General features: G+C 45.1%; 1 protein-coding gene across 1 annotated transcript in view; it reads right to left on the reverse strand.

Annotated features, from left to right (window-relative positions):
* CCDC85C (coiled-coil domain containing 85C) overlaps positions 1–21,117 on the reverse strand; it is a 181,871-nt gene extending 160,754 nt beyond the window's left edge. The window contains exon 1 of the mRNA XM_082242829.1: positions 20,065–21,117. Within this exon, the coding sequence (XP_082098955.1) occupies positions 20,065–20,770 (706 nt within the window). The 5' untranslated portion in view covers positions 20,771–21,117. The remainder of the gene's footprint in view (positions 1–20,064) is intronic.
* Positions 21,118–21,326: the final 209 nt, after the last annotated feature.

Genomic DNA, 21,326 nt, shown 5'->3' on the forward strand with positions numbered 1-21,326 from the left:
TAAAAATGACACTGGCAGTGAAGGAGTTAACTTTATTGGAGAGGGAGGGGTTAAGTGTGTCCCTAGGGGCGTGTTTCTAACTGTGATTGGCTGTGGCTACTAGTGTAAGAACAGAGATCAATGGTCCTACATAGCAGAACCGTGTGATCTCCATTCTTACACAGGGGAGAATGACAGGCGGCTTTGTTTACATTAACCACCTGCCTTTCTTCGGATGTAGCGGAAGATCGCGAGTGCCTGGCGGACATCGGGTCCCCTGGGCACACGCGCGGGGGGGGGGGGGGGGGATCCGGGAGCGCGCCTCCGGCGGCACGCACTCGCTCCCTAGAGCCTCACAGGCTAGCGACGTAGACCTACGTCGCTTTGCCTGTGAGGGGCTGACTGCCGACGTAAATAGTCGTGCGGCGGTTGGCAAGCGGTTAAAAACAGGCAGTGAAGAGATGTCATAATGTCTCCTCACCACCTGCAAACCTATGAAAAGTGATCCGCCACAGATCACTCTTCAAAAGACTACCGCATGTGTAAACAAGCCCTGCAAGTCATGGGAAACTGAAAATCTCCTAAAGACTATCTTCTTCAAGAAACAATTTGTTTGACATTGAAGCGACAAACAATCGCCAAAAGCAAATAAGGCACAAGCGACGTCTTCCTGACAAAGCCGTGCGGAGGAGGGGCTGCTTCTGCCCAGCTTTAAGTAAATATTCTTTTCATAAAAGATGTTGTTATTCCCTCTGTTCAAACTTGCTCCTATGATGACGGCAACGCAGAAGATTTCTCTCCATTCCTGATCATCGTAAATCCAAAAGGCGTTCGTGTTAAAGAAGATCCAAACCCTGACTGAGGCTAGATTCACACTGATGCGATTTCAGACATCGCATTCCTGTGCACATCACGTGCAATGTCTGCGCGGTGCAAATCCAGCCAAGCAGTTTGTATGGCTGAAATCGCATTGCATTCGCACCAAAATGGTGCAGGACCCTTTTTTTTTTTTTGTCCGCGCTGGAATCAGAACGCAATTTTATCCAACCCCGCAGTTCGCACTGCGTTCTGCAAACTGATTTGGGGGCGTCATTAGCTTGATATTGTTATATTGACACCCACAGTGGTTTGCAGAGTGCAGTGTGAACTGCCTGCGATTCTGATGCGGTGCAGGAACCCGCACAGGAATCGCTGTGACTACCGCACACAATCAGTGTGAACCTAGCCTAAAGGACAGTTTATTTGCTTAAGCACTGTGCGTCATAAATGGTGATGTTTTTCTATAAAATACTGTTTTCACTTTTTTTCTGAGTGATGTTGATCTCCTCCAGCCTTTTGCAGCCACTTCCAGTCTAAATGCGGCTTACTTCAGCATTGGCTAAACATCATTTCTGTGGATCGCTCTCTGCGAGCAGTGAACTGCGGCTGCACAAGGTGTCCGTGCATCAGGGTGACAAAAATGGAGCACAACAGGGGGACAGCTTTCTCCAGAATTGCTGGATCACCGGGTAGAAATTCAATGCAAGCTGCAGATCTAAAAAAAGGTTGAGCACAACTTCTGGATCTACATTACCAGATCAAAGCTTATATGCGAATTGAACATTGAAATAAAGATAAACATCAAAAAAAAAAAAAAGGGAGAATACCAACTTGTCTATTAAATTCATATAAAAAAAAAAATAAATAAAATTACTAATAAATTATATTATATATATATATATATATATATATATATATATATATATATATATATATATATATATATATATATATATATATATACACACATACATACACACATATATTATATATATATATATATACACATACATATACACACACACACACATATATATATATACATATATATACACACACACGCATATACATATACATGCATATATATATATATATATACACATACATATATATATATATATATATATATATATATATATATATATATATATATATATATATATATATATATATATATATATATACACACACATACACATATATATGTTCACTTGCTGCCTAATACATCCCACCCACTTTCAGATGCCATAGTAATGAGATAATCAATGTTTTCAGTAACCACACCCACTTGCTGCTCCTTGGACTCTGGAATAGGAACTGAAGTCATGTGACAGCACTGAGAATTCAGAATTCAGGTAGAAGACCTGGGATTTTTTAATTTTGACACATAAGGCTGAACTTCACTCACATGAATGATTGCAGGGGAGAATTTAAGGTACTAGGCTGGACTTCCACTTTAACCTGTTAGGGGACACGATAATATTATATATATTTATTTTATGTATTTATTTATATTTAGGTTGTTTGTTATCTGTTTTGTCTGAGTATAGATCTAATGGCCGGAATACACGATAAGAAAAATCGGCCGAAAATTTCCGTTCAGCGAGCGATCGGCCGATATTCTACTCGTTAATGTCCAGCCATCAATGAGCGATATCGATATTGTGAACGAAAAATACTGTTTGAAAAACCCGAAAAATTCTGTCGTCTCGTTTGCGAAAGAACGATATTCTATACGTTGGTGTTGAGGTCGTTCAGTTTAAATCTGTATACGTTCTTGGCAACGTTTTCGACTGACGAACACTGTTTCAATGGTCGGCGGGCAACGGTTGGGCGATATTCGGACCGCGTATGTTGGCAACGTTTTAGACCAACAAATACTTTTTCAAAAGTCGGTGGTCGAATGATCGGGCAATATTCTAATCGTGTATTCACACCATAAGGATCTAAGGTTGTCCCAAGCATGTTTGTATCCACTTACTGTTGACCGCCCTAATTTACATGTTACCTTTTTTGATAGTTATTTGGATTTTGCTTACAGTATATTATGACTGTAAGCAAGGAGACAAAATAAGAAAAAACAAGTGGGCAAGATTGGACAGGTAGATTCCATCTCCTTTACAAAAATACAAAATAGCTTTGGAGGTGCATTTTCACAATGTACTGGAATGCAATAAAAGAACTGGTTATAGCGGACTGGTTATTAAAGAGTTCTGGAGCCCAAAATTTAAAGCAGTAGTATCCCCCAAGTACAAAAAAATAAAATAAAACCCTGCAAGACAATGGCATAATGTGCTAGTATGCATCGCATACTAGCACATTATGAAATACCTTAGAACGAAGCCCCCACATGGTCGCCGGACACCGCTAAGGAAGCTGTCACGTTCCCTCGGCGTCTCTTCCAGGTTCGGGGGGGGGGGGGGGGGGTTCCGGCGCTGTGAGTGGCCAGAGCCGCGATGATGTCACTCCCGCGCAGCAGCTCTCAAGGTCCCCCAGACTTTCAGAGCGCATGCACCACTGGTGTCAGCGGCTGCATGCAGGGTGAATATCTCCTAAGTCATGCAGGTTTAGGAGATATTAATTTTACCTACAGGTAAGCCTTATTATAGGCTTTATTATAGGCTTACCTGTAGGTAAAAGTTAACCACTTCAGCCCCGCCCACCGTACATTTACTGTGGCACTCTGTCGCTGCTGGGCAAAAGCGACGTAGCCCTACGTCTCTCGCTCAGGCGCCTGTGGGAGGCGAGCGCGTGCCGCCAGTGGCACGCTCCCACCCCCGCTCGTTCCCTGGGGAGCCAGCGCATGTGCCCACTCACGATCTCCCGCAGCAGAGGGAGAAAGACAGACGGCTGATGTAAGCACAGCTGTCTGTCATTCTCCCTTAGATCATCACAGAGGCTATGCGATCCTGCTATATAGCATCGCATGTCTCTGATGATCTCACAAGCCACGCCCCTCTACAGTTAGAATCACACCTCTAGGGATACACTTAACCCCTTGATCCCCAGTAAAGTTAACACTTTCCCTGCCAGTGTCATTTTTACAGTAACAGTGCATATTTTTAGCACTGATTACTGTAGTAATGTCACTGGTTCTACCCAAAAAAGTGTCAAAAATGTCAGTTAGGGATCCGATCTGTCCACCGCAATGTTGCAGTCCAACAAAATCGCAGATCGCCGCCATTAGTTTAAAAAAAAAATGACATCTTTCCCGTAGTTAGTAAATGTAATAACTTTTGCGCAAACCAATCAAAATACACTTATTGCAATTGTTTTACCAAAAATATGTAGCAGAAAACAAACTGGCCTAAGATGTTAAAACATTTTGATTTTTACTTTTTTTTTTTTGAGAATTTCATATAAAAAAAAAAAAAAAAAAAAATGAAAAATATTGTTATTTTTTCAAAATTGTCGCTCTTTTTTTTTTTTGTTTATAGCGCAAAAGAGAAAAAAAAAAAAAAAAAAAAAAAAAAAAAAAAAAAAAAAAAAAAAAAAAAAAAATCGCACAGGTGATCAAATACCACCAAAAGCTCTGTTTGTGGGGAAAAAAAGGACATCAATTTCATTTGGGTACAGCGTCGCACGACCGCACAATTGTCTGTTAAAGTCATGCAGTGCCGAATCGCAAATAGGGGCTGAAGTGGTTAAGAGGCGGAGTGTACTACCGCTTTAAGCCATGGGTGGCATTGTTGGTCTGAAAGTCGAAGGAGAAGAGCCATTGGTTGGAAACTTAACAGCTTTCACCAATCAGATGCAGTCACTGTTCGACTGTTGGGATAGCTGTGAGTGGCAACTATCAAAATGTAATAGCCATCAGTGGAGATTTGTCCATCCATGCGGAAATGGATATCAAGGTATAAATGTTATTATCAAAGAGGGGGGGGGGGGGATTGTATTTTTTAGTTTTTTAGGCGTGCATGGAAACGTTTGTTTATAAAGTATAGGATGCTGCGCTGGCTGCAGAGCTTCCTGTACCTGGAAGCAGGAAGAGATCATCTGGCAATCTTTAATGTGTATTTTGCAAATGAAAGGAATAATAAACCTGCAGCTGATTTCTTCACTTACTGCATATGCAGCTTTTGATCTTTTAATCCTTGTATATGTTTATATTTAAGCTGGTGCCATACTGCAGGTTTCCTGTTTTAGCCCCTGTTCACACTGGGGCGACCCGTCAGGCGACCTGGTCGCCTGACAGGTCGCCTGGCATAGAGAAGCTGCGGACCCGTTCTAATAGGAGCGACACAAGTCGCTCCGACTTAGAAAAAGGGTCCGGATCTTCTTTGGGGCGACCCGGAGCGACCTGCATAGACTACAATGTTATGAAGTCCGTGCCGGCCGCTCCGAGGTCGCGGTGCGAGCAGTGCGCTGCGACCTGTGAGGTCGCCCCGGGAAGTAGCGTCGCCCCAGTGTGAACGGGGCCTTAGGGTAGCCCTTTTCTATTGCAGAATCCTATGTAGCCACTCTTGCATGCAGGGACTAGAGTTGTATCTCTTTACACTGTGTGCTTCAATAGAAACACACAGCCCTACAGCCTAAGAAGACAAAATACTCCCTATTCCTGCCTTCTCCAAGTTAAAGCAGTATAAACCCAAAAGCAAACATTTATTAAAGTGGAACTGCACTTCCCCAATCAACACTGGTTATTTATTTATTTATTCAAAAATTATTTTATTGGGCTGGGTATTCTTTTTTTTTTTTTAATTCTTTTTTTTTATTTATATTTCTTTATTGAATTTTCTCTACATACAACATTTTAATACAGACCATTTCATTTTCATTTTCAAGAAAGGTTATTTTTTAATCCTCATGCTGCTAGCATTAGTAAATAGATAGCAAAGTAGACCATATTTACTTGTTTTAAACCTTTTTTTTTTCATTTCTTCAGTGACTTCCTGGTTTCTTACCAAGGCAAATTATGTCAGACATCCCAGGAGTCCTCAGGAGGGGAGGAGGGGGTTTCTCAGCTAAGCACACCCCCCTGCATGCATGCCTGAGCTAAGGGCAGATGGATTCCAGGAAATAAAAGAATCATTTGCTCTTACTCAAGATAGCCACAGCCAGAAACGCTAGGGGGTATTTTTTCAAAGTGATTTCTCAAAAAAAAAAAAATAAAAAAAAAATCACAAAGACATGGGTGGGTGGGAGAGTTTGCTTTGAATATTAAAAATGAATTCAATAGTGATTTTGGTTTGTGGTCCTCAGATGCCATGAAGATCTGCTTTAAATTGCAGCTTACCAATTCCTAGATGTGATGGCTGCATTCCTTTTTTTTTTAGCCTTTTTATTTTCACCTGGTGATCTGGCCAGTAAGTCAGTTGTTTTTCAACAGAACAGGCTTTCTTGCAAATGTATCCATTGGGAACGCATAACTCAAACCATTTACCACTGACGAGTGCTTACAAATGATTGGTTTTTAATTTATTCATGTAAAGCCTTTGCCACAAAAAAGAAAAAAAATATCTGTCATTGTGACTGCAGTGTGAGCTGTAGTTTGACTTCATTTTGTAAGTATCTAAATCTGCTAATACATCTAAACACTCCAACCCCCCCCCAGACTGACAATGCTACTGTCCAAAGTTGCCCCCTGTGTTCCTTCATCAAGAGCGGAGGCACCCTAATACAGGAGGTGTGTTACGGGCTAAATCCCCATGTGAAAACAGAGAGGAAAAAAAAGAAAGAGAAAAAGAAAACGAATGCAGTCGTTTACGACTCTAACCTCGACTCTACGAACCTTACGACTCTAACGACTTTACCTCTAACGACTGTTAAAGCGGAGTTCCGGGCACAAAAACTATATTTTTTTTTGTGCCCCTCCGCTAGGTAGACCTCACCTGAAAAGGAATTGGATAGTTAATTTTTTTTTTTTGTGTTTACTTACCTTGCAATTGAAGATCGAAGATACTCACCTCAGAGTACTTCCTCCCTCGGAGCCGCGGCTCACCCCGTCACTTCCTGTCTCGCTATGATTCCTGGGAGCTGAACGTCACAGCTCCCAGGAATCAATGCGACGGCACCGGCCCCGCTCGTCATTTCCGGGCGACGCCGCATTCCCCTGCTAAACAGCTTCTGGGCATGCCCAGAAGCTGTGGAGGAATGCGGCGCCGCGCCGGAAGTGACGAGAGGGGCCGGTGCGGCGCATTCTGGGAGAAGAAGACGCGGAAGAAGACGCAGAAGAGGATCGCGCCGGCTTCAGCTGCCCACAAGAGAGATGGAAACGCTGTGGAAGAAATTTTCTAAGTAAGTATTTCTTCTAAAAGGTAAGTGCGAACCGGGACAGATCAGAGGCTAGCCATTGTGGAATGTGCTAGCCCTGACTGTCCCGGGGGTATGTTTATTAAAAAATGACATCTGTACCCGGAACTCCGCTTTAAGCTGCAATATGTTACATTTTTTGGGTTTAATAGTGGCTTTTATAGTTTGGCTGGAGACTAAACTGTCCACTGTTAACCCTTTCCTGTGGAGACTGGGAATTCAGGGAAGCAGCTCCGAGAGAGGAGAAACCAGCAGCATTGAAAGTAAGCTGCAAGCACTAGGGAAGAGAATCTTTTACAAATAGTTTACTGGAGAATGTTTATTTAATTTTTCCTATGGTGTTAAACTCTGAGGGTTTGATACTACTTTTACTTTTTTTTTTGGTAGATAAACAGTATTGTCGTTTGTAGAATGGTCTTCTTATAAATCATCTTTCGCAAGTCTGGTGAAACTGGTCTTATATTTCCAGATATAGGAAATTTGACGCAATTTGTGACGAAACGCGTAGGTTGGACAATGTGCTGACGTAATGCTGATGTCATTTGGATTTGCACTATGTGGAGCATCTTTTTGTCTTTGAGCCTCTTCACACGGAAGCCGCTACAAGATGTCTAGTTTACTATACAGCCGGAATATCACTACAAAGCCCTGGGGGAGTAAACAGCCAACAGGCGCTGCTGACCTCCTATAATAAAGAGGCAGACCTGGCCCTACCATGGGTCCTGCTGGGTCCATTGGACCGAGGCCCCACTTGGTGGAGAGGGGCAGCAAATTGACTCCCAAGATTTTTTTTTTTTTTAGAGCAGTTTTGTGTGTCATCAGTTTGCAGCACGTTACGGGCAGCATTTCCCCATCTCATACTGCCGCCTGAAGTGCAAACTGATGGGTATGAGGAGGCGGAGGGTCTCCTCCGGGGAACGTCCCTTACGTGATTGTGGAGTGCACAATGATGTCAGACATCAGGGTACTCCATCTCATGCAGTGGAGGCTGGATCTTCTAGGGCGGGGGGCCGCGGCAGACACAGGAGTGATAGGAGGACTGAAGACAGACAGCGGGTGTTTGGTGGACCGGTCCGGAGGTGAGTTATGGAAGAAGATAACAGTATAATATTTTCTAAATTTTATATTTATATAAAATAATGGATGTGAGGGCCTGTTGTTGGGCGTCATATTTTTTTTTTTCTTGGGTGGGGGGGGAGGGAGGAGGTGAGCATTTCATTCTTGGACCCAAGCGGCACAATGTCTTGGGCCAGCCCTGATAGGAAGTCCAGAACTGATGGTAAGCAGGTACTTGTATTGTCTCTGTGGTGGTGGTTCTTCTGGTGGTCATCCATATTTGGTGGTGGATGGTGATATGTGTTACTCAGGAGAGTAAATTATTTGGGACCCAACACAATGAAGACCCTATCTATTGGGATCCGATCTATGGGCAATATGGGACTTTCTACGTTTTTTTTTTGGGGGGGGGGGGTGGTTTATTATGTGTAATATTTAAGAGCGTATTTCCAGATACAGACCTTGCCTCTGGTGGGGCCACCTACAACAAGCTTGCCTCTGGTGGGGCCACCTACAACAAGCTTGCCTCTGGTGGGGCCACCTATAACAAGCTTGCCTCTGGTGGGGCCACCTATAACAAGCTTGCCTCTGGTCGGGCCACCTACAACAAGCTTGCCTCTGGTCGGGCCACCTACAACAAGCTTGCCTCTGGTAGGGCCACCTACAACAAACTTGCCTCTGCTGGGGCCACCTACAACAAGCTTGCCTCTGCTGGGGCCACCTACAACAAGCTTGCCTCTGGTGGGGCCACCTACAACAAGCTTGCCTCTGGTGGGGCCACCTACAACAAGCTTGCCTCTGGTGGGGCCACCTACAACAAGCTTGCCTCTGCTGGGGCCACCTACAACAAGCTTGCCTCTGCTGGGGCCACCTACAACAAGCTTGCCTCTTCTGGGGCCACCTACAACAAGCTCCCCAATGTGTGCTCACAGTTCAAAAGACTTCTAAAGCGTCTATGTATTGTGTACACGGCTTATCTCCTACTGACACCGAACTAAGACAAACAGACTGGTGGAAAGGAAAGCCAAGATATCTAGTAGCTGCTCCCATAGCACTAGATCCAATACCCGGACAGAGGACTCGGTTACATTATTGTCCTACAAGACTGGAAATACAAATGATGTAATCGACGCTACTGCTTAATCCGCCCTGTCCTGCGATCAGGTGAGGGTTTCCCACTGTCATTTCCAATTTGTTACATGTACATTTAATGTGCTCTATGTACAAGTATGCATAACTCCAAACTGTCCTTGATTTCGAGGGACTGTCCCCGATTTGGAACAAAGTCCCTCTATCCCTCATTTTGGTCTGATCTATATAGTTGCATTTAAAATGCATTTTTTTATCTCTAAAAAAGTGTTTCCCAGTGCTAAATCTTTTATCACATTTCTAAAATTGCTGCATTAGTAAATTTCAAAAGCCACTATAAAAAGGAACAGTAAAGGTGAAAAAAAAAAAAAAAAAAAAAAAAAAAAAAAAAAAAAAAAAAAAAGTATTTGTGGGTTTAGCTAATCTTTTTTTTTTTTTTTACAACTCCCCTTTTAGAGGGCATGGCAGGGGGTGTGTTCTAAGCCTGCATACTTTTGCTAATGTGTGTCCTCCATTCCCATCTCAAAAAAGTTGGGAGGTATATTTTACTCTTTAGTACTCCCCTTTGTTCCTCCCCTGGCTGTTACATGAAAGGTTGTGTAGAGAGAGGCGGAGGAGCTGGCCCAGCACACTCAGTAGGCATATGCAAGGGAGGTTGGGGCTGTGCTAAGGAATGGACTCATCCTGAAGAAGCCACATTTGCTAGCAAGGTCAGATGCACATTGCAATTAATGTATATAAGGAAAAAAAATAAAAAAATTCAACACCCAATCACATGACCTGTGCCAAGGGTCCTTGCCAATGCCAAGGATCCTGGATGATGTTCAGGCAAAGCCACCGATTGGCTGGATGTGCTGGAATATCAGTCCTTTAACATTCTATGCCTAAAACCAAGTTTGAAAAGTTATAGGGTCCTTTCACATGGGCTTTCCGCCCGACGGACTCCGTTTTGCTCAGCGGGGATCGATCTGCCAATCTCCGCTGAGCAGGCGGACGACAACTCTGGCTCCGCTTACTTTGCAGAGACAGAGCTGTCAGATCCCCGCTCTCCTTTATGGGAGATCGGAGGAGAATGATCCGCCTGTCCGTTCTCATCCGATCCTCCAGACAGATGGAAAATAGGGTTTCCATCCGTCTGGATTTCACGGACAGGATCGGATCGGATAGCAGCGGGTGTCAGCAGACATGTCACCACTGACATCCGCTGATCCATAGGGGTGCATGGGGTGTCCGATTAGGTCCGCCTGAAAAACTAACAGGGACCTGATTGGAAAGCCGGTGTGAAAGGGGCCTAACTTTTTTTTTGGAATAGAAAATCCTGCATCTCTGCTGTACCCGGTCACATGATCTGTGGCAAGGATCATGTGATATCTGGCAATGCTCAAGGTCATAGGGGATTTTTAGACACAGATTGGCTAGTTGTGCCAAGTGTCAATCCTCTAATGGTGGGAACACATGGTGCAAAATAAAAAAAGTGATCAATGTACGAATAAAAAAAAAAAAAAAAAAAAAGGATTGTGCAGGGTCAAGTGATGGAATTTTCCTCCCTTGTGAGCCACATACCATCAGTCTTACCTGTAAGGGCATGAGAAATGCCAATCTATTTTATGCCACCGCAACTGATTGACTTAGATCGGTCGAAAAAAAATCGCTGTCGCTCATCCATGACATTTTTTGTTTCACCCGATTGATGTCTGATAGGATTGCTTTATTGGATCGAACATCAATCGTTTAGTTTTATTGGATCGTGTAGGGCCACCACTATGTAAGGCTGGCCATACACTATACAATTTTCTTATTCAATTTCCTTTAGATTTACCTATAACTATGTAGAGCAAGGGCCTGCCTGACTGCATACAAATTGAAAGTGTTTAGGTTTGACCCTATATTACATGGTTTTGGTAAATCTAAAGGAAAGTTGAACAAGAAAATTGTATAGTGTATGGCCAGCCTTAGTGTCAGGCTTGTGACTGGGTATCAGAATTGACCTTCAGAAGAGGTAAGGTTTTTACTTTTTTTTTTATTAAAAAAACAAAAAAGTGAAAGGGCATTGTAAGGGACCAGTCATCCAATCAGAAGGCTGCATTCACAGTTTTGCGTAGCTTGAGCGATTTGAGTGTTGCACATAGGGCAGCCTATTAGGCGCACTTCATGGGTTGCCCAAAAAGAAGCTTCTGCTCCTTTCTGGGCGACAAGTGTGGTAAATTTTTAAAACTCACGTTTTTGCCACGATAGCGTCATGTGACAATCGCGGCAGAGTCACATTGTGTTTTGGATGCTCACCAAAAGACACACCTTCCACTATAGTCAATGGTAGCTCACCAGAAACGCACCTGTTAAAGTTTATAGTAGCTAACCTAAAGTGCACCTTCCATTATAGTCAATGGTAGCGCACCAAAAACGCATCTTGCATTATAGTCAATGGTAGCGCACCAAAAACGCATCTTGCATTATAGTCAATGGTAGCGCACCAGAAACGCACCTTCTGTTGTAGTTGTGAATGCCAGAACTAGGCCCTGTTCACATTTTGCGATTTGCGATCTCTGCGATTCTGCCTGTGATCCCAAATCGAGGCAGGATGCACAACGTGCGTTTGGGTGGCAATATTCCTTAATAGCACACCAAACGCCATGCCATTCTGCAGTGATCACGACATAAGGTTTGTTTGAAAAACGTGCCACGCTCAGTGCCCTTCTTTTCGGGTGACAACGCGCCTAGGGCAGCCCTATGTGTGGCATGCGAAATTCCATGCAAATTGCTCAAGCAAATTGAGAGCTGGAACGCTTGTTCCCACTATGCAAAGTGTGAATGCACAGGTCTCACTGTGTGTGTGGTTGTCCTATACAACTTCTGAATACTGAGTACACTTCAGACTAACAATTGCACATTGACTAAGGTGAACAGTGTGTACATGCATCATTGCAACAATGTAACATTCAGAATATCTATTGAAACTTATTGCATAAACAAGAATACAAAATTATCAAAACACATATAAACAATAAACACAACTTCCCTATGGGGATCTGAAAAGTTTTATGGGATGGATGATAGAAAATCCTTGCAATTACAGATACCGCCATAGATCAGTTATGCAACAAATAAGGTAATCAGAAGCAAATGATCACATTGTATCCATGTAATGCTAACATTGCTCCATCCAATAACCTTCCCATCCTCACTCTGCATGGAATCTCTATTCATTGTATAAATTGTATCAATAAAAAATTCCATGCAATGAAAACCCATACCAATGACACGTATAGAGCAATCACCAGCAACAATGCATGCTGCAACCGTTTAATAAACCAGTGCGAGTGTACCCCCCCCCCCCCAACTGATATTTTCATTTCTGCCAGGAGCTGCTAAATTGGCAATCTTTTGGCAGCCTAGGAATTCGATTTTTGCTCTTCAGTTGACAGCTCCCCCACCAGCAGTTTGGAGCACTCCCACCTTCCCAGTTCAATTGTTCATATATTTTATTTCTGGGTTCCATGGAATGCTAGGATTCCTCCAAACGCTGCTCTGGGCTCCTCGAGCAATTTATACCTCTTAGATAAGGAACCACGGACATCAATGATCTTTTCACCACTATTGAGGTGACCACACACGTTACAACTTACTTTAGATGTACAATCAACTATGAAGTACAAGGTAGGGATCAACTGATATCGGTTTTTCGTTGCCGATACCTATACCAATATTTTTTTTTTTCCATTGCATATCGGTATGGGCCGATATTTTGAACATTTAAAGCTTTGCAAAATAAACACAATTTTCGACACAAATCTGTTACTGAACATGTTAATGTTTGTTTATTAACATTTTTAACATTAAGGGCTCGTTCTTCACACCTTAACTGCACGAAAACTGATAGGAAAACCGCACTTGCAGGGACATCAGTTTCACATCATCTGAATGGTGGTGGGTGGCTGGCACCGGGCAGCTGTGGGTGGGTGTATGTATGGCGGCTGTGTTAAACACACTGTGTGCACTGTACACTCACTGTCCCGAGACTCCCTGACTCCAGACAAGGCTGAGGGAGGCGGCCTAAGAAGGCAGAAGCTGTCCCAGTGTGCGGAGGCGCAACATACGCAATGACGTCACGACAACAAAATGTTCCCCCTTTTTTTTTTTCTTAATAAGTGATCACTTTCCCTCTGTTCTCAGCTGTATAAGAGCTGGGGGAGGAGAAGCAGCAGTACACTGATCTTCCCAGTGAAAGGCTGTGCCAGGGAAGAGGGCATGTCAGGACATGTCTGATCATTGGAAGAGTGCAGGCTGAGTTGCCAGTATAGCTAGAGAGCTGACCACGTTGGGAAGGCTGTGATTCTATGCCTAGTGTGGTCAGTTTGAAATAGGAAAGCAGGGGGACCGGCAGGAACACCAGGGATGTCACACAAAGGAAGCAATACAAACAGAACAGGATACTTTCTCATACAAGTACATGGTACAGCAGGCACATATCAAGAATACGAAATGTTGGGGTAACAAATTCTTTAAAGGATGAGTCCGCCCTAACACTAAAATCTCTACATCTACAGACATCCACAACCTAAGACTAAAGGCCCGTACACACGTACCGATCGTCGGCATACAAACGTCGGCGGACGAAAGATCTGCCGATTGTACGCGTGTTAGTATGGTGCCTCCGACAGATGTCTGCGCACAATCCGCGGACAAAAGTCTTTCGTGCAAACATGAAAATTTTTGTCTGCGGACACCAGAACGGACGATTGTTCGCCTGTCAGTACAGAATTCGGCCGACAGACCGCAGATTTGCAAGACTGGGCATGCTCAGAAAATTAAAAACACAGGGAAAGTTAACCATTACATGACATCACTTCTGCAGTCAGCTGAAGTCTGCAGACAAAATTCTTGTGCTGTCCTTGTGCTGTCTTTGCACTTTTCAACAGACACCGACATCCCGGGGAGAAAAGACGAACATTTGTATGCCGACGATCGGTACGTGTGTACGGGGCTTAACCTAACAATGTGAAGAAAAAAAACAAAATAGCTATACATGCCTTTTCTTAAGCCGATCTGGTCCCACGCTGAGCTGTCAGTGGCGGCTTCGCTGTGTAGGCGGGTGCAGAGGAGGCGGCTGACAACGGAAGCCCCATAGTAAGTCTATGGGTGACATCACTTCCCATTCATTTCACAGCCGTTGTCGGCTGTGTCCTCTGCAGACTGGATCGGATTGGCTTCAAAAAATATATGTATGCGGATTTCTTCTTTACAGGGGTAGATAGGCACTAACCTTTCTCAACCTTTTCAACACAGAGGAACCCTTAAAAAAAGAATTTCTGGTCTCGGGGAACCCCTGCTAAAATTTAAAAATCTACAACTCATGACACATCAGTGTGACAGTCAGTGGGAAGAATTACCCCCTTACAGATAGCTACTGCCTTTTGTTTCACTTTGCCCTCCCTTCTAGATTGTAAGCTCTAACGAGCAGGGCCTTCTGATTCCTCCTGTATTGAATTGTACTGTAACTGTATTGTCTTCCCCCACATTGGAAAGCGCTGCGCAAACTGTTGGCGCTATATAAATCCTGTATAATAATAATAATAAAAAAAAGGAACAATGGTGTCATTGGAAACTTATGCGGGAGGCAGAAATTGTCCATTGCTCAAGGAACCCCGAGCAACCTCAGGAGGAACCCTGGTTGAGAAACCCTGTGCTAGACCATGGATATCTGTAGATGTAGAGATTTTAGTGTTAGGGTGGACTTACCCTTTAAGGTTTGTACAGAAATTGTACAATCAGATTGTATAGTGTTTGGTCAGCTTAAGGCTAACTGTACAATCTCCTTAAAGCGATAGTGCAGTCCTCTAGGTTTTTCTCTTTTTAGGGGCCCCAGGTGCGTTATCCCATAATGTGTTAGTCTGCACAGCATATTAGCACATTATAGCAGACTAAAGCCTCGTACACACGCACAGATTGTTGGCCGACCGATCGGCCGTCTTTTGTCCAGTGTTGTTTGTTGGTTGAAATGTGCTCTAGACTTGCACTGGACTTTTGTTGGCCAACGAAAACCAACTTCAGTAGTGATGTCATGTGATGGTTGACTTTCCGTGTGTTTTTTCTTCTCTGAGCATGTCCAGTCTTGCTCATCTGATTTTTGTCTGCCGAAAACTGTACTGACTGAGGAACAATCGGTCGTTTTGTTGTTGGCTAACAAAAATTTTATAGCATGCACACCAGATTTTTTTCGGCCGAAAATTGGCAGTTGGTTGTCGGAAGCATCATACTAACAAGCCGACAATCGCCGATTGGACGTTGGCCGACAATTTACGGCCAACAATCTGTGGGTGTGTACGAGGCTTTACCTGTCAAACTGTGCCCTCCCTCGGCGCAGTGTGATTGATCAGGTGGGCCCCTGGCGCTACCATCTTTGCCCGGTCTTCCTTAATGGTTCTGGGCCTTCAGCCATTTAATTGGCCGGGTCGCGATAACGCCACTTCCGCACATGCACCCGAGAGTTACATGGCCATGGCACAAATCTGGGGCCATAAATGTTTACTGATCTGCGCATGCACGGCTCGGTGTAAATGATGGCCGACAGGCAGAAGGAAGCATTGATGACAGAAGAGACCTTCTGTCATAAATACCCTGCCTGTCAACAATTTTGAAAAAAATGACGTTTACTATTAATTTAAGAGCTACCATTAGCCATGTAGTACAATGTCTGCTTGATTGGATGCTGATCGAATTACTTACTTTGGTTTGCCCTCACATTATATCGTTTTTGTAAAGCTAAAGGAGAATGTACAGAGATTATACAAATACATTGTATAGTGTAAGGCCAGCTTAAGGGGGGGTTCTTCTAACCGACCACAAATATAGGGAGCATTCTTCCCAGGGACCATCTCACTAATGTAGAATAAGCTGTGTATATAGTAATTAGTATAAGGGGTTCCCTGACACTGGGAATTTTTTTTAAGGGTTCCACCATGTTACAAAGGTTGAGGAATGGATTGGCTAAGACTTGACATTGGTCCCCTACAGCCTTATCCCATAAAGATGTCATAACTATTTGTAAGAGAGGGTGTGAGGAGCATTCTTCCCAGTGACCCAAAGTGTGGGGAGCATTCTTCCCAGTGACCCAAAGTGTGGGGAGCATTCTTCCAAGTGAGCCCAAATGTGAGGAGCATTCTTCCCAGTGACCTCAAATGTGAGGAGAATTCTTCCAAGTGACCCCAAGTGTGGGGAGCATTCTTCCCAGTGACCCAAAGTGTGGGGAGCATTCTTCCCAGTGACCCAAAGTGTGGGGAGCATTCTTCCCAGTGACCCAAAGTGTGGGGAGCATTCTTCCCAGTGACCCAAAGTGTGGGGAGCATTCTTCCCAGTGACCCAAAGTGTGGGGAGCATTCTTCCCAGTGACCCAAAGTGTGGGGAGCATTCTTCCCAGTGACCCAAAGTGTGGGGAGCATTCTTCCCAGTGACCCAAAGTGTGGGGAGCATTCTTCCCAGTGACCCAAAGTGTGGGGAGCATTCTTCCCAGTGACCCAAAGTGTGGGGAGCATTCTTCCCAGTGACCCAAAGTGTGAGGAGCATTCTTCCCAGTGACCCAAAGTGTGGGGAGCATTCTTCCCAGTGACCCCAAGTGTGGGGAGCATTCTTCCAAGTGACCCAAAGTGTGGGGAGCATTCTTCCAAGTGACCCAAAGTGTGGGGAGCATTCTTTCAAGTGACCCAAAGTGTGGGGAGCATTCTTCCCAGTGACCCAAAGTGTGGGGAGCATTCTTCCCAGTGACCTCAAATGTGAGGAGAATTCTTCCAAGTGCCCCCAAGTGTGAGGAGCATTCTTCCCAGTGACCCAAAGTGTGAGGAGCATTCTTCCCAGTGACCCAAAGTGTGGGGAGCATTCTTCCCAGTGACCCCAAGTGTGGGGAGCATTCTTCCCAGTGACCCAAAGTGTGGGGAGCATTCTTCCAAGTGACCCAAAGTGTGGGGAGCATTCTTTCAAGTGACCCAAAGTGTGGGGAGCATTCTTCCCAGTGACCCAAAGTGTGGGGAGCATTCTTCCCAGTGACCTCAAATGTGAGGAGAATTCTTCCAAGTGACCCCAAGTGTGAGGAGCATTCTTCCCAGTGACCCAAAGTGTGGGGAGCATTCTTCCAAGTGACCCAAAGTGTGGGGAGCATTCTTCCCAGTGACCCAAACTGTGGGGAGCATTCTTCCCAGTGACCCAAACTGTGAGGAGCATTCTTCCCAGTGACCCAAAGTGTAAGGAGCATTCTTCCCAGTGACCCAAAGTGTGGGGAGCATTCTTCCCAGTGACCCAAAGTGTGAGGAGCATTCTTCCCAGTGACCCAAAGTGTGAGGAGCATTCTTCCCAGTGGCCCAAAGTGTGGGGAGCATTCTTCCCAGTGACCCAAAGTGTGAGGAGCATTCTTCCCAGTGACCCAAAGTGTAAGGAGCATTCTTCCCAGTGACCCAAAGTGTGGGGAGCATTCTTCCAAGTGAGCCCAAATGTGAGGAGCATTCTTCCCAGTGACCTCAAATGTGAGGAGAATTCTTCCAAGTGACCCCAAGTGTGAGGAGCATTCTTCCCAGTGACCCAAAGTGTGGGGAGCATTCTTCCCAGTGACCCAAAGTGTGGGGAGCATTCTTCCCAGTGACCCAAAGTGTGGGGAGCATTCTTCCCAGTGACCCAAAGTGTGAGGAGCATTCTTCCCAGTGACCCAAAGTGTGGGGAGCATTCTTCCCAGTGACCCAAAGTGTGGGGAGCATTCTTCCCAGTGACCCCAAGTGTGGGGAGCATTCTTCCAAGTGACCCAAAGTGTGGGGAGCATTCTTCCAAGTGACCCAAAGTGTGGGGAGCATTCTTTCAAGTGACCCAAAGTGTGGGGAGCATTCTTCCCAGTGACCCAAAGTGTGGGGAGCATTCTTCCCAGTGACCTCAAATGTGAGGAGAATTCTTCCAAGTGACCCCAAGTGTGAGGAGCATTCTTCCCAGTGACCCAAAGTGTGGGGAGCATTCTTCCAAGTGACCCAAAGTGTGGGGAGCATTCTTCCCAGTGACCCAAACTGTGGGGAGCATTCTTCCCAGTGACCCAAACTGTGAGGAGCATTCTTCCCAGTGACCCAAAGTGTAAGGAGCATTCTTCCCAGTGACCCAAAGTGTGAGGAGCATTCTTCCCAGTGACCCCAAGTGTGAGGAGCATTCTTCCCAGTGACCCCAAATGTGAGGAGCATTCTTCCCAGTGACCCCAAGTGTGGGGAGCATTCTTCTCAGTGACCCAAAGTGTGGGGAGCATTCTTCCCAGTGACCCAAAGTGTGGGGAGCATTCTTCCCAGTGACCCAAAGTGTTGGGAGCATTCTTCCCAGTGACCCAAAGTGTGGGGAGCATTATTCCCAGTGACCCAAAGTGTGAGGAGCATTCTTCCCAGTGACCCAAAGTGTGAGGAGCATTCTTCCCAGTGACCCAAAGTGTGAGGAGCATTCTTCCCAGTGACCCCAAATGTGAGGAGAATTCTTCCCAGTGACCATCACACTACTGTACAATGAGCTTTAGCTATAGTAATTATTAGCAGGGGTTCCCCAACACAAGAAATGTATTTTAAGGGTTCCACTATGTTGAAAAAGGTTTAGGAAGGATGGTCTAGGGACTTGGCACTGGTCACCTACAGCCTTATCCCATAATTATGTTGTAGCTAATGTAAAAGGGGATACTTCCCAGTGACCCCAAGTGTGAGGAGCATTCTTCCCAGTGACAATCATACTTATGTACAATGAGCGTTCGATATAGCAAATTATTAGCAGGGGTTCCCCAGCACAAGAAAATTATTTTTAGGGTTCCACCATGTCAAAAAAGGTTTAGAAAGGATGGTCTAGGGACTTGGCACTGGTCACCTACAGTCTTATCCCATAATTATGTTGTAGCTAATGTAAAAGGCATACTTCCCAGTGACCCCAAGTGCGAGGAGCACTCTTCCCAGTGACCCCCAAGTGGCATTGGTCACCTACAGCCTTATCCTATATAGAGGTCGTAGCCTTCTGTAAGAGGGGATTCTTCCCAGTGACCCCAAGTGTGAGGAGCATTCTTCCCAGTGACCCCCAAGTGTGAGGAGCATTCTTCCCAGTGACGATCACACTTATGTACTATGAGCGTTCGATATAGCAAATTATTAGCAGGGGTTCCCCAACACAGAAAAATTATTTTTAGGGTTCCACCATGTCAAAAAAGGTTGATGAAGGATGGACTAGTGACTTGGCACTGGTCACCTACAGCCTTATCCTGTAAGCATGTTGTAACTATCTGTAAGAGGGGATATTTCCAGTGACCCCCAAGTGTGAGGAGAATTCTTCCCAGTGACCCCAAGTGGGAGAAGCCCTCTTCCTAGTGACCATCACACTAATGTACCATGGCTTTAGATATTGCAAATTATTAGGAGGGGTTCCCCAGAACCGGAAAGTTATTTCAAGGGTTCCCCCAGGTTAAAAAGATTGAGAAGGGCTGTATCAAGAGAACTAAGCCTCTAAAGATCGGGGGCATCCCACCATTGACCAACCAGGAAAATGGGCAATCTAACTTGCCAGCACTGACCGTCATCTCAAACATCAGTGGACCGACCTTTGAAGCAGCACTTAGAGGATGTATTCACTTATTCATACCCACTAGTACTCGAATGCCATTTATAGATAACAGAACGCATGGTACAATAATGAAGGAAAGCAAAAACAACAAAAAGGAACACCTATAAAAAGTTTGTATCTTCCTTCCCTGGGAATACAGTTATTTTCGGACTAGCATTGTCAAGGAAGGCGAGCGGATTTCTGCTTTCTCGTTAGAATGCAGATTATCCCGAACACTTCAAACACAAATTGGCAAGCATTGATGATCAATGGGTGAGCACTTACCATTGAGTCCATTGGGAATACTCCTGTGGTGGGGCAGGGTGGAAAGGTCATCTGCGGATCTCCTGATGGTCCCAGACTTACTGTTCTCCACCGGTTTATGATGATGGTGGTGGTGGTGGTCAGGGCTCCCTGCACTGCCAGTGCTGGAGGTGCTGCTGCCATCGCCTACATCCCTGGTACCAGAACCCCCATTTAGGTTGGTGAGGCTGGTCTGGCTGTCTATGGAACTCCTTGAACCAGCTCCATTCCTTTCCTCATCCAGCATGAGGACTATTTCCTTCAGCTCCAGGTTGTCCCTCAAGAGAGCCTCCTGCTTGGACTCCAGCTCCTTCAGCTTTTGCTGGTAAGCCCCTACCTCTTTCCACATCACGCTGGCCGTGTGCCTGCCAAACCTTTGCCATTCTCTGGACAGTTTCTTGCCCTTTTGCCGGTCATCATCCAAGAAGCAGCAGAGTTCCCGGAGCTCCTGGTTGTCATCCTGAAGTTTCTGATTGACCTCCTTCAAGCCCCTGATCTCATGCAGGTGGAGCTGCAGCCTCCTGTTCACGTCCTTCATCAGATTGCCATGCTCCACCATCAGGTTCATCTTCTCAGTCTCCACTTTCCTTAGCCTCTTGATGAGGTCCTCCTTGTTCCACCTCAGCAGCTCCTCATCGGAGATCTTGTTGAGCTCCTCCGCCGACCCTCCTTGGACATGCTTGGCCATTGCCGGTGGTTCAAAAATATATAGATGGTTGTATACAGCTAAGGGTGTCCAATCCAGATCAAAGTCCCCTTTTGTCAACTAGCATCACTGTGCTGCTATACAACACATGCAAAGCCCAGCCAAGGTCCAGAGGGCTCATTCATTGCTGGCTGCAACTTGTGCAGAGGGGTCTTCAAGGAATGTTCCTTCCCCAAACATTTACTCCAGGGGGTTGTGTCCCTGTGTCATGGAGACTCCAATCCTCCTTCTGTGCAGATATAATCCTCCAGCTCTGCCGGGGCTCGATCCTACAGCTCTGCTGTCTCCAGCTCATCTGAATCCACCTCCACCCTCCCAGTCCTGCCTGTCCTCCACTCCTCCAGCACTGCCAGCTTTTTTTTTTTTTTTTCTTTCCTCCTGGATCAAACAAGCTTTATTGACAATTATCTGGCGTACAGCCCAAACTAGGTCAACGTTCTACTCCAGTTAAAAAATAACAGTTAGAGAGGCACGAAGCTGCGCTGAGCTCCAACAATGGAGCAACTTCATCCTTCCGCGCTGACGCCACATTATTTTA

This window comes from Pelophylax lessonae (assembly GCF_965119305.1).
Source record: "Pelophylax lessonae genome assembly, chromosome: 13".
In the NCBI taxonomy this organism is placed as follows: Eukaryota; Metazoa; Chordata; class Amphibia; order Anura; family Ranidae; genus Pelophylax; species Pelophylax lessonae.